Below are 13,212 nucleotides of genomic sequence, written 5' to 3'. Positions count from 1 at the left end.
TAATATTGGACATTTATTTATAAGTAAGCTATAGGCAATAAGTTAATCTAAATTGTCTACCTCAACATTTTTTTCCTTACAGTCCAAATATGGGTAGATTTTCTTTATCATTTTAAATCAAATAGAATGAGCTTCTTGTTGAATACATTATACAATTTTACTATATCTTATATATTATAATTTACTTTAAAATAAAAAGTAGGTAGGTACTTCATTATTATAATTAATAATTAGTGACAATGTTACGTATAACTGATAAGTTTAGAAAATGAAATTATTTTAACAAGTTATAAAAATTAATGAACTATTTTCATTCTTTCGACTCGTAATTTTTAATTTACTTATGATACGACACGATATTGAAGTTTTTAACAGGTGAACATGAAAAAATTTAGTACGAACAGCCGACCCTGCCCGAACGCTAGAACCACCACTGCCGAGTGCCGGAAATTTATTGTTTCGTGATAGGTAATCAATTAATAAGTGTATATTGTATACACACAAACTATTTTTCAAGACTAGGCAAGTTTACAAATTTTTTCAACTCATTTCCCGTTAATTAAAAAATAAAGTTTACCAGAAATTTACGATATTTATAGCCTTATAAGATATTTTTTATTTTAATTTTTTTTTTTTTAATTAATAAATTTGATCATATTTATACAAGGATTATTTATAGGGGACAAAACTCCGTATAGAATCGTTTTTCTTATGCAATGATTGATCATTGAATTTATATATGATACATCCATTACAATGCCATGTTTGACAACTACTGTACAGCAGAGCAGTACCCACTTATCCACCTTTTTTAAATGATATCAGTAGGTACAAAGGTATTCCGAGAGCACTCACAGTTAAATAAGGTAACCCACCTACCCACCCATTTCTTTTATTTTCAAAGACTACTCTTTCCAGTAACTCGCTTATTAATCACTGTAGTTCACGAAAATTGTAACATTGCAACATTTTTTTTTTACAAATAGTGTTTATTTTTGTGTACCTATTTACCTATTCGTCCTATTCTAAATATTTTAAGTAATTTCTCAATAATGCACTATAGTTATTACATTTTTTTAGATTTATTGTTATTTTTTATGAATAAAAAGTACAATAACTCGTACTTCTTAAAATACAAGATATAGGTAATGATTTACATTTAATTGAAAACAATTCATTTGTCTGAGAAGATTTTGCTATTTTGATTACCATTTGTTGGTGTTTACATACCTAGTATAATACTAGATACCTATTTTTCGATTTTTTGGTATTTTTAAGTCTGTGTGCAGTGCATTATTTCAAACAAACCATGGAAATTACATATAGGACTTTGATAGAATGATTTGTATTTTATTTAGATAAACTAATATTACGAAACTATGTAATATTTTGTCCATTGAGCTATTGTGTACAAATTATAATATAAAAATTTATTTTTATGCTCACAGTTTCAGCAAAATCTTCAATCTTTAATTTTTTCAAAATGCTATCAGATATTTGAAATGTTTAATGTTGCTCACTTCTTGTAGAAAGGTTGGCAAACCCTGACTCAAAGTATGGTATTACAGATGTGTCCTGTTTGTCGTCAGTATTACTCTGTATAAGAAGTTTTCCTAGTTTTGCTAAGCTGATATTATGTTTTCTATAGCCGTTTTATATTTAAAACAATGGACTCGTTACCTGGAGCTGGAGGTATGCATAATATGCATTATACTATAATGTAGGTACATAGATTTGTAAAATATCAAATCAATGTACAATTTAAACGATAGTTACATGGATTGAAACAAAATATACAAATGGAAACTTCACCATTATTTTTAGTAGACTTCCAAAATAGATCGAGACAATCTTTTTTCCCCATTTTAAGAAACGTTTAGGGAGCTAACAAAATGCCCAGAACATTTATCAAATGTGTTTTTATCTATTGTAATACTTTATTAGTGAGTTTAAAATTGAAATCTAAATGTAAAATAGCAGTCATGAAAAACTCAATTTTAGGTTAATCTTTATATTTTGGACAAGTTTTTATGAAAATACCCCACTGTACTCTGTAGCTCCACATAAACCTTCAAAACTGCAAATTTAGATTTCTATCTTAAATTATCTTTTGGTCATATCCAATATTTACAAATCTTAAAATGATAGCTTTCATTTAAATAATAAAATAATTTTTAGTTTTGCACTTGAGCAGTTTAACTAATAAATGAAAATTGGAATTTAATAAATAATTGTTGTACGTATATAATGTTAAAAAATGAAGATAAATTCAGGTTTACAAAAATTATGTCAAGTGCATAAGTGTTTGGAAAATTAATTATTCGTGTCTGTGTCACAGTAATAACTAATCAGTATTAATTTGTTGCGTCTTACGAACATTACGAATAAATTTACCTACTTTCGTCTAAAAATTAAATCGTATTTTCATATAATCTGTTTATTCAGCGTATATCATAAAATCAACATGTCAAATAGGGCCGTACACGACAGTAATTCATCCGTTATATTTTGACGTTGCTACCACTTGAAATATTATCATTTATCCTTCCTGCTGCCATTCCTTCTTGTTCTGGCTCCGGTTTCGGTAGATTTTTTGATCGTCTAGATAAATAAAATACAGTTGATACATTTGCTTAAGATATTTAAATACAATTAATAAACCAATTATTAAATGAATACAAAATACCTAATGATATTCAAACGTTTTGGAGTTGAATTTCTTCCGCTTGCACGAAATACAGCACCTAAAGGACCGTTAGATGAATTGGCTAATTCAGGTTTTTTGAATTGTATCGTGTGTTTAGAACTTATAGGGAATATTCCTCCTCTAAACAACCGATTCTTAAGTACAAAAATATTTATTAGTATTTATGTTATCAGCCAACAAAACTAAGTATCATAATTAAAATAACGTAATAATAACGTATTGTCTCTATCTATTTTAATAAAGCAGAGAGCCTCAAAGAAACACATAACTACTTTGGACATTGGTAACTTTCCTAAAGGGAAAGTGCATCTAGTTGGATACGTTAAACAGGTAAAGATTGAATGTTGTTTTTTGCAAATTATCTTGCAGTTAAAAATGTTTTAAATGTTCGATTGTATATTTAGCTTATGCTTATAGTAAAAATTGATAACAATTGATCATAGTATTATTATTTATCAAATTGAATTAAATGTGTACATTATTGGTTTACAGGTCGTCAAACCCGTTCCCATTTACTAGGAAATACAATCTTCATTGTAAAAAAGAGTATGCAATTACCAAAAAGATTCAGTGGTTGTTATTAAAATACTTCAACTATCAACAATGGACATAATTGATGAAGACTTATATTATATTGTGATAGGTACCTATTTCCTTTAATTTGTGTACTTATTTTTCCTATGTTTCCCCCACCACCCATCAGAAAGTAATTAGTTACTTTATTTAACCAAAAAAAAACTATACCTATACACTGTGCAGTTATGTTTGTGAATAAAATTATTTTGTCAATGACCAATTTATGAAAACTTTATTTTTAAATTGTATAACAAAAAAGAAAAAAGTAGGTAGGTTGCGTTAGCTTTGTACCTGTTTAAAATCATTATAAGTTATACTATCATACTTTTCATATTTGTCGTAGGTATTGATAGTGTATATGTATATTCAAGTTTAGAAATATATGACTAATGTAGTCTATGGACTTAAGTCTAATAAATTTCAACTTTTTAACTTAATTTTCTCTGTGCTTATTAACTCGATCTATTTTAATATGATTAGAGCGCGGATTCGTATGATTTTACATATTTACTCTGGTTGATGGTATGATATGCTAATAGTGAGCACAGAATTAGTTTCATGACGATAACGATTTAAACTGTGAGTCTTTTGGGCTGCGTAATACGACATACATATAATAACGTATAACATGAAAAATTTGCATTCAACAGACTCCTGTGTATTGTTGATATTAATATTACTCTAAATAAACCAATTACCATGTTGAATGGTAAGAAAATCAATTTTTCTTGTTATTTTTATTTTAAATAAATTTATGAGCTTTTTAAAATTGTTAATATTTTATATACTAATTACTTGCTTTACAATATTAATATATATATCACAGATAAATATCTAACTTTTGAATAATTAGATTATAAGTCTATTTACTGTAACATTAAAAATATTAACACAAAATAGTTTCTGCTGAATGGAAATTTTACATGGAAACAAACTTGCATGTATAAAAACCTCTTAAACATAATACTTACACAGCAATGGGAAATATATGTAAATGGCGTAAGATTTTTCTCGGATATATTAAGCTTTGTATCTCGTGCTATTGATTCTACAGTTGAGAACCAACCTTTTTTCATATAATGTTGATACAATAAAAAGTGAAATTGTTGTTCTTTGTAATTAATTTCAGTTAGTGCAACAACATTTGCCTACAAATAAAACAATTTATACATAAAATCATTGAAGTTGGTAATTATATATTTAAATTCACTCAGTAGTTGCGTTTTGCACACCAAACAAGCAAGGCGTATGTTTCGCTCTCGCAGTTCGCGAAATAGTGCTGCCTAAGTTATTACAATTTTTTTTGTTTATGTTTACAATGCAAACCACGGCCTGTTTGACGAATGGTAAGTTTTTATAAACAAATATATTTTAAGTAAATCACACTCAAACTGGCCGAATTGCACAATGTATGCAAATATGGACGTCGATTCAAAACCACCGCAAAATATTACAGTTGATGCTAGTATTTGGACACAAATACAAAATGACAATGTAACCTCGAAACATATGATAACAGAATTGCGATTAATTAATGAGAAATTACAACTTTAGATATTTTCTAAAATGAACGCTGGGAGCTCCAAAAAAATTTTGAGCTCGCCTATAACAACAATCAAAGTGACGAAAGAAGTAGCGAGAGCTTCTGTAAAAATCCATAAACCACTTACAACAACAGTGTAGGTATGTGGTGTAAATGATTTAGAACAATTAATGATTAAATTTATACTTTAAGAAGCTGAGGGACACGAGCAACAAATTAAAACTTTGACTAATGGTGAAATTAAGATACTAACAGGCGACGAACACCAGTTTCAACGAACTATAAAAGTATTAGAAGAGCAAAAAATTGAGTATCACAGATACCAACTTAAAACAGAAAAAAAGTTTCCGGCGGTAATCGTGGATTACACCCTGAAACTGACCTCTGTGACATTAAAAGCAAATTATCCGAACTAGGACATCTTGTACATAATGTTACGAACATTCAAATTAAAAAAAAAGTCAACCCTAACAACAAGTTTCGTGATCGAACTATTGTAAAGATTAAATTATTTTTCGTGGATTTGGAACCACAAGCAAACATCAAAGACATTTATGATATTAAAAATTTGTGCTATCATACAATAAAAGTGGAATCTCCAAAAAAAAAAAGAAGTGCCACAGTGCAAAAATTGCCAAATATTTGGTCACACTTAAAACTACTGTTTAAAAACACCAAAGTGTGTAAAATGTAGTGAAGGACACACTTCACTAAATTGCCCTTGTGTAAGAAATCAAAAGTGAAATACGCAAACTGTGGTGAAGGACATACCGCGAATTGGAAGGGATGCATCACATATAAAAATGCAATAGAAAAAGCTCACCCAAAAAAATCTACAACAGTACAAAGACTACAATAAAATCCTTCAAAACTAGTCACTCAAGAAGTTTCTTTTGCACAGATGGCTAGTTTATCGAACGAAAAACAAAAGGGTCCACTGATTCAAACCCATACACGAAAAAAAAATGTACTGTCGCTATCTGACGTTATGACAGCATTAAAAAAATTAAATGAGAGATTGAACATGCTTGAAAATAGTATGTTGCAATTATAAAACCAATCTGGGTTTATCGCATTCAACTGTGTGGTTGTGCCAGTAAGTCTAACATCGATGTAATACAACGCTGTGAAAATATCACTGCAGCCTACCGGTTTGAAAGAAATAACGCAATTCACAATATCAGATGAAATCCAAATGTTTGATCGCAAACACGAGATGAGGTTAGATCACCATGTCAATCCATTGGCCATCCAATTATTAGATAACTCCAAGGACATCAGATGTCTTAGATTAAGGCAGGAGCCACTTCATTGGAAGTGACTCCATCAACGTGTAAAAATATATATAATTTATATCTAGTATGTAAAATATATATAATTGTTAAACATATTTATAAAGACCTTTGGGTTGTTTAAATAATAAAGTTCCAGGGCAATTAAAAAAAAAAAAGCACTCAGTGGTAGTAAACTAAGATCATACATCTAGTTTAAAACGAGATAATCCCCGTATGAGAAACATGTCCCCTTGTCCTAACAAACTTCAAACAGGACGCTTCTTATCCCATTTTTCCATATTTTTATATTGTATTATAGGTATGTGTATACAGAGTTGATTCTATGATAATCTTATATTAGATAAACAGTACTGAAATAAAGAACAAAGATAAAAAAAGTTATAATTAGTTGAATAAATTATACAAAAATTCTTCTTAAATTGTACTAATCATTATTCAATATTATTTTATTTACAGTAGAATTAAGCTTGTGTTATTATTCATAATAATTGAACGTAAGACAAGCTCTAGTCAAATGTATATCTTTTCTATAAGTTATAATATAGACATTATAGACATTTTTTCACTCATACAGGTGTTAAAAAAATGCACCAGGATGGACTGTATCATTAACATGGTACATTTTAGGTGTGGGATAATTTTAATCCGCTTTAGCCTAGCGAATTTCTATATAATTGTATAATGTACATTCTATTTATCTAATAAATTTAATGGAACTACAGTAGACAAATATTTTATTTAAATGGGTTTTTAACCTATTCAAACTTTAAACAGGAAAAGTTCAAATATTTTGAGTTAGAATTTTCACAAATTAAAAACTTACTCTATTTATATTTTCCAATGATGTCAGTGATGCTCCATTACTTTTTTTTTCTTCCGAAACTAATTCAATTAACTCTAAAGCATATTTTTGAAATGTTACATGTTCTTGACGTTTTTCTTGTAATACAGGATTTTCCATTAAACCTATAATATTATGTATAAAATGTATTGCATTTTCTAATTGATAAGATTTTAAAAATGCATTCACATCAAAATACATAAAATAATTATTTACATACTTTGTAATTGGCCACTGTTAAATAAAGGTAATTTCCTGATAATTTGGCGAACTGATTCACTGCGAGCCAATCCAGCTAATGCACGACTTGCTAATCCTCGTATAACGTCAACATGAGTAATTGGTGTTTTGATAGTCATTAAAGTAACTAAAACCTATGGTTAAAAAATTATAAATTGTCTCATGTGTAACCACTTTTTTAAAAACTACTTTCTAAACACAATATCAATAAAATTAAGATATTGAAATATATTTAAAATTACTATTTCACAGTATTTGTGTTTACACAGAATTTCGGACGATTTTTCTAGTATTTAGATTTTCAAGAAAATTTTTAAATATTTCATGGATCATGCTGTACCTACTAAATAATTTTTAAAATAGGTTAAAATAACTTAATTGCAATTATGTAAAAGTATAATAACATATAACTGTCTGTATAAGTATAAAGTTTGAAGAGAAGTTAAGAAATATAAGTGTTTCAGTGTTTGATACTACACCAAGTAAGTTACTATCATATAATTCAAGTAACATTCTCGTAACAATTGAAACTACTAAACCAATCATAAACACTGAAAAAAAACTCTGATAAAATTAAGTTCGGCACCAAAGAGTTGACATAACATATAATAAACATACTTGTAATCCATGTGAGTCAATAAATTCGGTGACAAAGTTTTTATGGCATAAAAGAGCAGTTAAGTATTTTAATGCTTCAAAAGTTATATAACCATTTTGTTTTTCTGAAGAATTAATTATTTTCATTACTAAGTTGAGTGCATTTTTCCCGTAGGTATGGCTTAAGAACTAGAAACAATTTTTTTAAAATTTTATAATACATAATATAATATACATGAATATATAGGTATACATTATTGTATAAAATACATACCTCTTGATATTCTCCAATTGGTACTAAATATTTGAGACAGTAAACTAATTTTGTAGTCAAAGTAGGTGAATAGATTTGTATCCAATTACTTGCAATAGACTCTGGATAGGAAGAATTAATATCACTGCAAATACCATTTTCTTCTCTTTCTAAAATATATTTTCAGATTTAATAATTTTATTAAAATAGTATAAAAATTAACTGCCAAGTTTGGAAGGAACGAATTCATGGAAAGAATTTCTTTTAAAAGAATCTGCTAAACGAATTCATTTTAATAAAATAATAATTAGATATACTGCAAAATCTTTTTATCTACAAAAATAAACATGATTTCCCAATCTTCAGAAATTTGTAATAATTGTGATGATTAAGTTCTATACAGTTCTAGTGTCAAACATTATGTTTACATAAAAATAATTACAAATATAATAGTTAAGAGCAGACTGGAGGTATACAAAAGCTATGTTTTTAAATTAGATAGTAAAAATCACGAAAATAAAATAAATATATTTAAATAAGTTTCAAATTATAAAGCCTGTGATTTTATTAGATAACTTGCTCAAAATGATAAATTAAGAATATTAGGATTTTCTACTTTTTATTTCACAACTTTTGAACTAACTTAATTAATTTCTCAAGAAATGGCAAAAGAACAAATTTCTATTATTTTTAAAATAATAAGGAACAGAAAAGAATCCTTTTAAATGGAATATGCAAACACTGGTAATAAATTTACTTGATTTACTAGGAAGTCCTCACAAGACAAATATAAAGGTTCTTGTTAAAATCTTTAACAGTGTTATCAATTTCATTAAAATTAATAGTACTCGTTGGTTTATACCTACTACAGTCATAAAGAAGCATGTTTTTTTTATGTATTAAAAATGGTAAATTGTGAGGTCATGAAGAGTAGCTTACTCAAAAAATATTACAATGAGATTTAAATTCATTTTAAGTTTAAATTATGTAAATAATTTTAGTGTATTTATATATAATAAATTAATACCTACTATACTATTAATATTTTTTTTTAGTTTAAAATTCATCAAATATTATGAACTAAAATAAGTTTTATAAATAATTTATTGAAAAATTACTTTTCCTCTTTGAAGATGGAGCATCTGTATTATCATTAGGCTGCTCACTATTTGTATTTTGATATGGCTGCGTGCTTTGATTAATTTCTGTTTCTTCACAAAATTTAGTATAATATGAATGAAGACGATCCAATATAATCGGTACAAGTTTATTATTATTGTCTCTACATAATTTAAAATTATATTTTAGTGATATATTAATCTATCCGTCTATATATTATAACAAATACTATAAATATAATTATACACACTTAAAATTAGTAGCAGTGTCTGTCAACTCCATAAAAGATGCCAATAATCCTGTTGCATAAGTTTGCAATGGGTCATTAGAATTTTCTGCCCAAGTGAATAACCTTTGAATAAGTCGATCATTTACACCCTAGAAAAAAAATTGTTTTTATGTTTCCAAACACTAATATTATAAATTAAAGATTTACTCACACTTTCAAATACAACAGTTGTTTCTAAACCTGGTATGAGATTCATTATAAGCCTACACACAGCAACATTTAAATTGTGGTCATCTTCAGTTTGTCTTGGCGAATGATGTTCTTTTAAATAATCCATTAGTAACTGAAAGTATTTGATGAATACAAATGTGAATTATATTATAAGTTATATTAATTTAATAAAATCCAAATATGTATTAATTTTAATATCTACCTTATTCATTAAAGAATCTCTGCGAAACAAAACCTCATACATCTTGCCCAGTACACAATTAGGGTCTACTTGAGATGGATGGTGATCATCAAAATTATCTGTGTCTTTTATACGATATTTTTTTGTTTCCGCTTCAAATAATTCACATAATCTGGAAAAAGTTAAAATCACAGTAATAATGATATTAAGACATTTTATATCAGAAAATTTTAATCAAAAATCATGTTTTGTAAATCTATTGAATAATGAAAAAGGTCAAGTGTTTGAACGTAATTTAAATTTATAAATAAGAAACTTATACTCGTATTACAGTATACCAGTAATTTGCAAGGCTGGAAATTAACGAGTAAAAAATTAAAATTAAATTCAAACGTCAAGTTAATATTAACTAAGTTAACCACACTGCTCGTAACAGATAATGCAGCATATTTTGTAAATAGCATTTAAGTAAGTACTAACTATTCTAGATGTACCTGATTTGAATTAAATACATATTCAAATAATTTTGGAGTATATAACACCATTGAAAGTGATTTAAGTGGGTTAAGTGGCTGTGGTACTGGAACGAATACAGTCATTGAAGAATCTGGAAATGATGAAGTACTGAGAACAATAAACGTATGGGAATTCTTGATAATGGTGAAGATTTAGATGATGAATCAGAAATGAAATTACGTAAATACCAAAGAAGTACAGCACAAACTTTTAATTCAATAGACGGTGCTTATTAAGTTAACAGCCGACGTTTATTTAGTAAATGTTAAGCAATTTTCAAAAATCAAAATCAGTCCTTGCAGTGCACTAATAAAATCAAAGAAATTCTTGGACGATATCTCATAATACCAAATACCACAAGTCAAGGTAGAATATTATTGAAAATGAAAAATAATTTTAAAAATTTAGTCATGTTTTATATTGAATCATTTTATTTAAATTAAATTTTCAGGGAGAATTATTTTTTCGATGTAATTAAATGTATTGTGGGTAACATAGCAAAACGGAAAAATTGTTTAAAGTGGTACAACTACTTGCATTTTCAGTTCAAAGAGATGTTTCTTTCTTGATTGAGTATTACAAGGTATGTATTATGATTTATGTTTATTATTTAAAACAAAAAATATTTTGTAATGAAATTTTGTTTTATAAGTTTATTAATATTTAGATGATTTATAAAAATTGATTTGATAAAAGGTAAAAAAAATGTGTTGAATATTATTATAAACCATGTCTAAATTTATAGTGAATTTAAATTAATATTTTTTTAGTGATAATGTACAAAGTACTTTATCCTCGTCTTTCTATTTCATACTTAGTCTCACTATTTATCTAGCTATACGTCTGATTTTGAATTGGTAATTGAATATTATTTTGGATATGAATATAGTTGAATAAATAAGATACTAATATAAGTATAATTTATTATAATACTATTATTTGGTTTTAATTATATACTGTTGAGTATTACTGCATTAGTATCAAGCCCTCGCCATGGCAGAACTGGCATTTAAAAATTCAAATTAAAATACAGATATGAAAGAATATCAACGTTGCATTAAATCAAAATATGATTGCAGGTTATAAAATTTCATGCAGTCTAATTCCCTCAAAATTTCTTCAGCTTAAGACCCAAATTTTAAATTAAATTGGGTAATCCCAGAAGATAGAAGTGAAACTAAAGATACTTTGTTTGATTTTATCAGTTTTGAATTTATTTAAGAACACAACATTTCTTCTCAAACTTAATCTCAATCTCAGATTGAGCTTCAGCTCATAATACTGATAAAAGTGATGAAGAAAATAATTTCTTTAGTTTTCCCTCTAGTGAAATTATTATTGATAATTCTGATGTATATACTTTTATTTGTGACTACATTTCTAACACTAGTATAAAGTCCCCAATTGATTTACCAATACAACTGAAAGTTTTACATCAAGTATTTTACTGCAATACCATCATTGGCACCCGTTTTGTCAATTTAAGTTAAAAAATCATAATTTATTTTTCAGTTTTTAGATTCTTGAATATTTTATATTTTCTCAATTTTTAGTTTATTTCTCAAAAGTTGTAACCTAATTTAAACATTAGCAATTTTCAGAACTGTATACAAACAAATACGTATTTTTCTAAGATAGAACATTGTTGTAGACTTGTAAGTTAATAAATTTTAATTATTTATAAATTATAAAATATAGAAAGGTTTATTTATACTATTTTAAGTTTCCCCTTCCTTAATAGGTAGGAGAAGAGTTGGATGAATCGTCAACGTCCCACCATTAATTGTCAGTACCTAAATACTGCTAAGTGCTAAACATACTACGATGGACACATGGGGACAGAAATCTGAGCTTGAAACAGTTTCCACATTTATCATTCATTTTGTAAGTAACATATTTTTACTACAGATTCGAAAATAATTTAATTTTTAACTTAATAAAGTTATAAACATATAATCGCTTACTTTTAACTTAACTTACTTTTTCCAATATTAACTTAACTTAATGAGTTAAAAAAAATTGTTGACTTGCCCAGCCTTGTTAATTTGCTTAAAATAGAAGGTGTTATATAACTTTCAAAATTAAAAAAAGTCTTAACTAAGAGCCTATATCTCAAGGTATTAATTTTATTAAAAAAATCCTTCTTCAATATTAAGACAATTTTATTTACTTGATCAACGTCGGTATAGGGTTGTAGTTAGGGGTCGTCATTTCGTCTTCCCATCTCTGTAGCAAGTTGGTTAGCTCACTGACTGACTGCTCCATAGCTCTATGCAACGGTAACTAAGCACTAAGCGACCACTATGGCGGGACGACCTTCAACTCTGTTGAAAATAAATAATAAATAACGATTAACCACATGCAGATGTGGTGATGGAATTATAGAAAAACCGATTTCCGGATCTATTTTTTTCTACCGGAAAAGAAACTAGACAACCTTACCTTTATCACAGCCCGGGAAGCAGGCCAATGGTAACATAAAAATGTACTTACACAAAACTTCTTTAATCTGTTAAGCAGAAACCACAAGCAAAACAAGTGACAAGTGACAACTAATTACCAGAAATTACGAGAAACAACAACAAAAATGCGCGACTCTTGTCTGGGACATGACCACGGTAATAGAAGATAAGGTCGGACAACTATACATTTTCAGCATTCTGCTTAGTGAAGCAAATCCATCTCAAAATTTGGCCGCTGTACAATTGAGCGCTGCCCTGCAAAGTTTTTTTTGAGGTTATGGCATTATAGTATTTTACAAGTTTAAAATAAACTTCGACCTTATAAACTAGCTAGTTTATTATAAACCAACTAGTTTATATGGTCGAAGAAAATAATATAATTTTTTAGTCCATAAAAATAACCCCGAATGCCATATAAATAT

At 27.5% G+C, this 13,212-nt stretch overlaps 1 protein-coding gene across 1 annotated transcript; it reads right to left on the bottom strand.

The window, feature by feature from the left end:
- Window positions 1–2,501: 2,501 nt before the first annotated feature.
- LOC132935154 (protein mahjong-like) lies at window positions 2,502–12,593 on the bottom strand. Its single transcript, XM_061001623.1, has 12 exons — window positions 12,499–12,593; window positions 10,307–10,436; window positions 9,612–9,743; window positions 9,422–9,549; window positions 9,171–9,334; window positions 8,074–8,222; window positions 7,821–7,988; window positions 7,183–7,336; window positions 6,945–7,087; window positions 4,255–4,431; window positions 2,703–2,841; window positions 2,502–2,632 (listed from the first exon to the last, which is right to left on the bottom strand). Exons 1-12 carry the CDS (start codon window positions 12,591–12,593, stop codon window positions 2,502–2,504), a joined length of 1,710 nt encoding a protein of 569 aa, XP_060857606.1.
- Between the last annotated feature and the right edge of the window lie 619 nt (window positions 12,594–13,212).

This window comes from Metopolophium dirhodum, chromosome 1 (assembly GCF_019925205.1).
Source record: "Metopolophium dirhodum isolate CAU chromosome 1, ASM1992520v1, whole genome shotgun sequence".
Taxonomy (NCBI): Eukaryota; Metazoa; Arthropoda; class Insecta; order Hemiptera; family Aphididae; genus Metopolophium; species Metopolophium dirhodum.
This window is presented reverse-complemented; position numbering and strand designations above follow the sequence as displayed.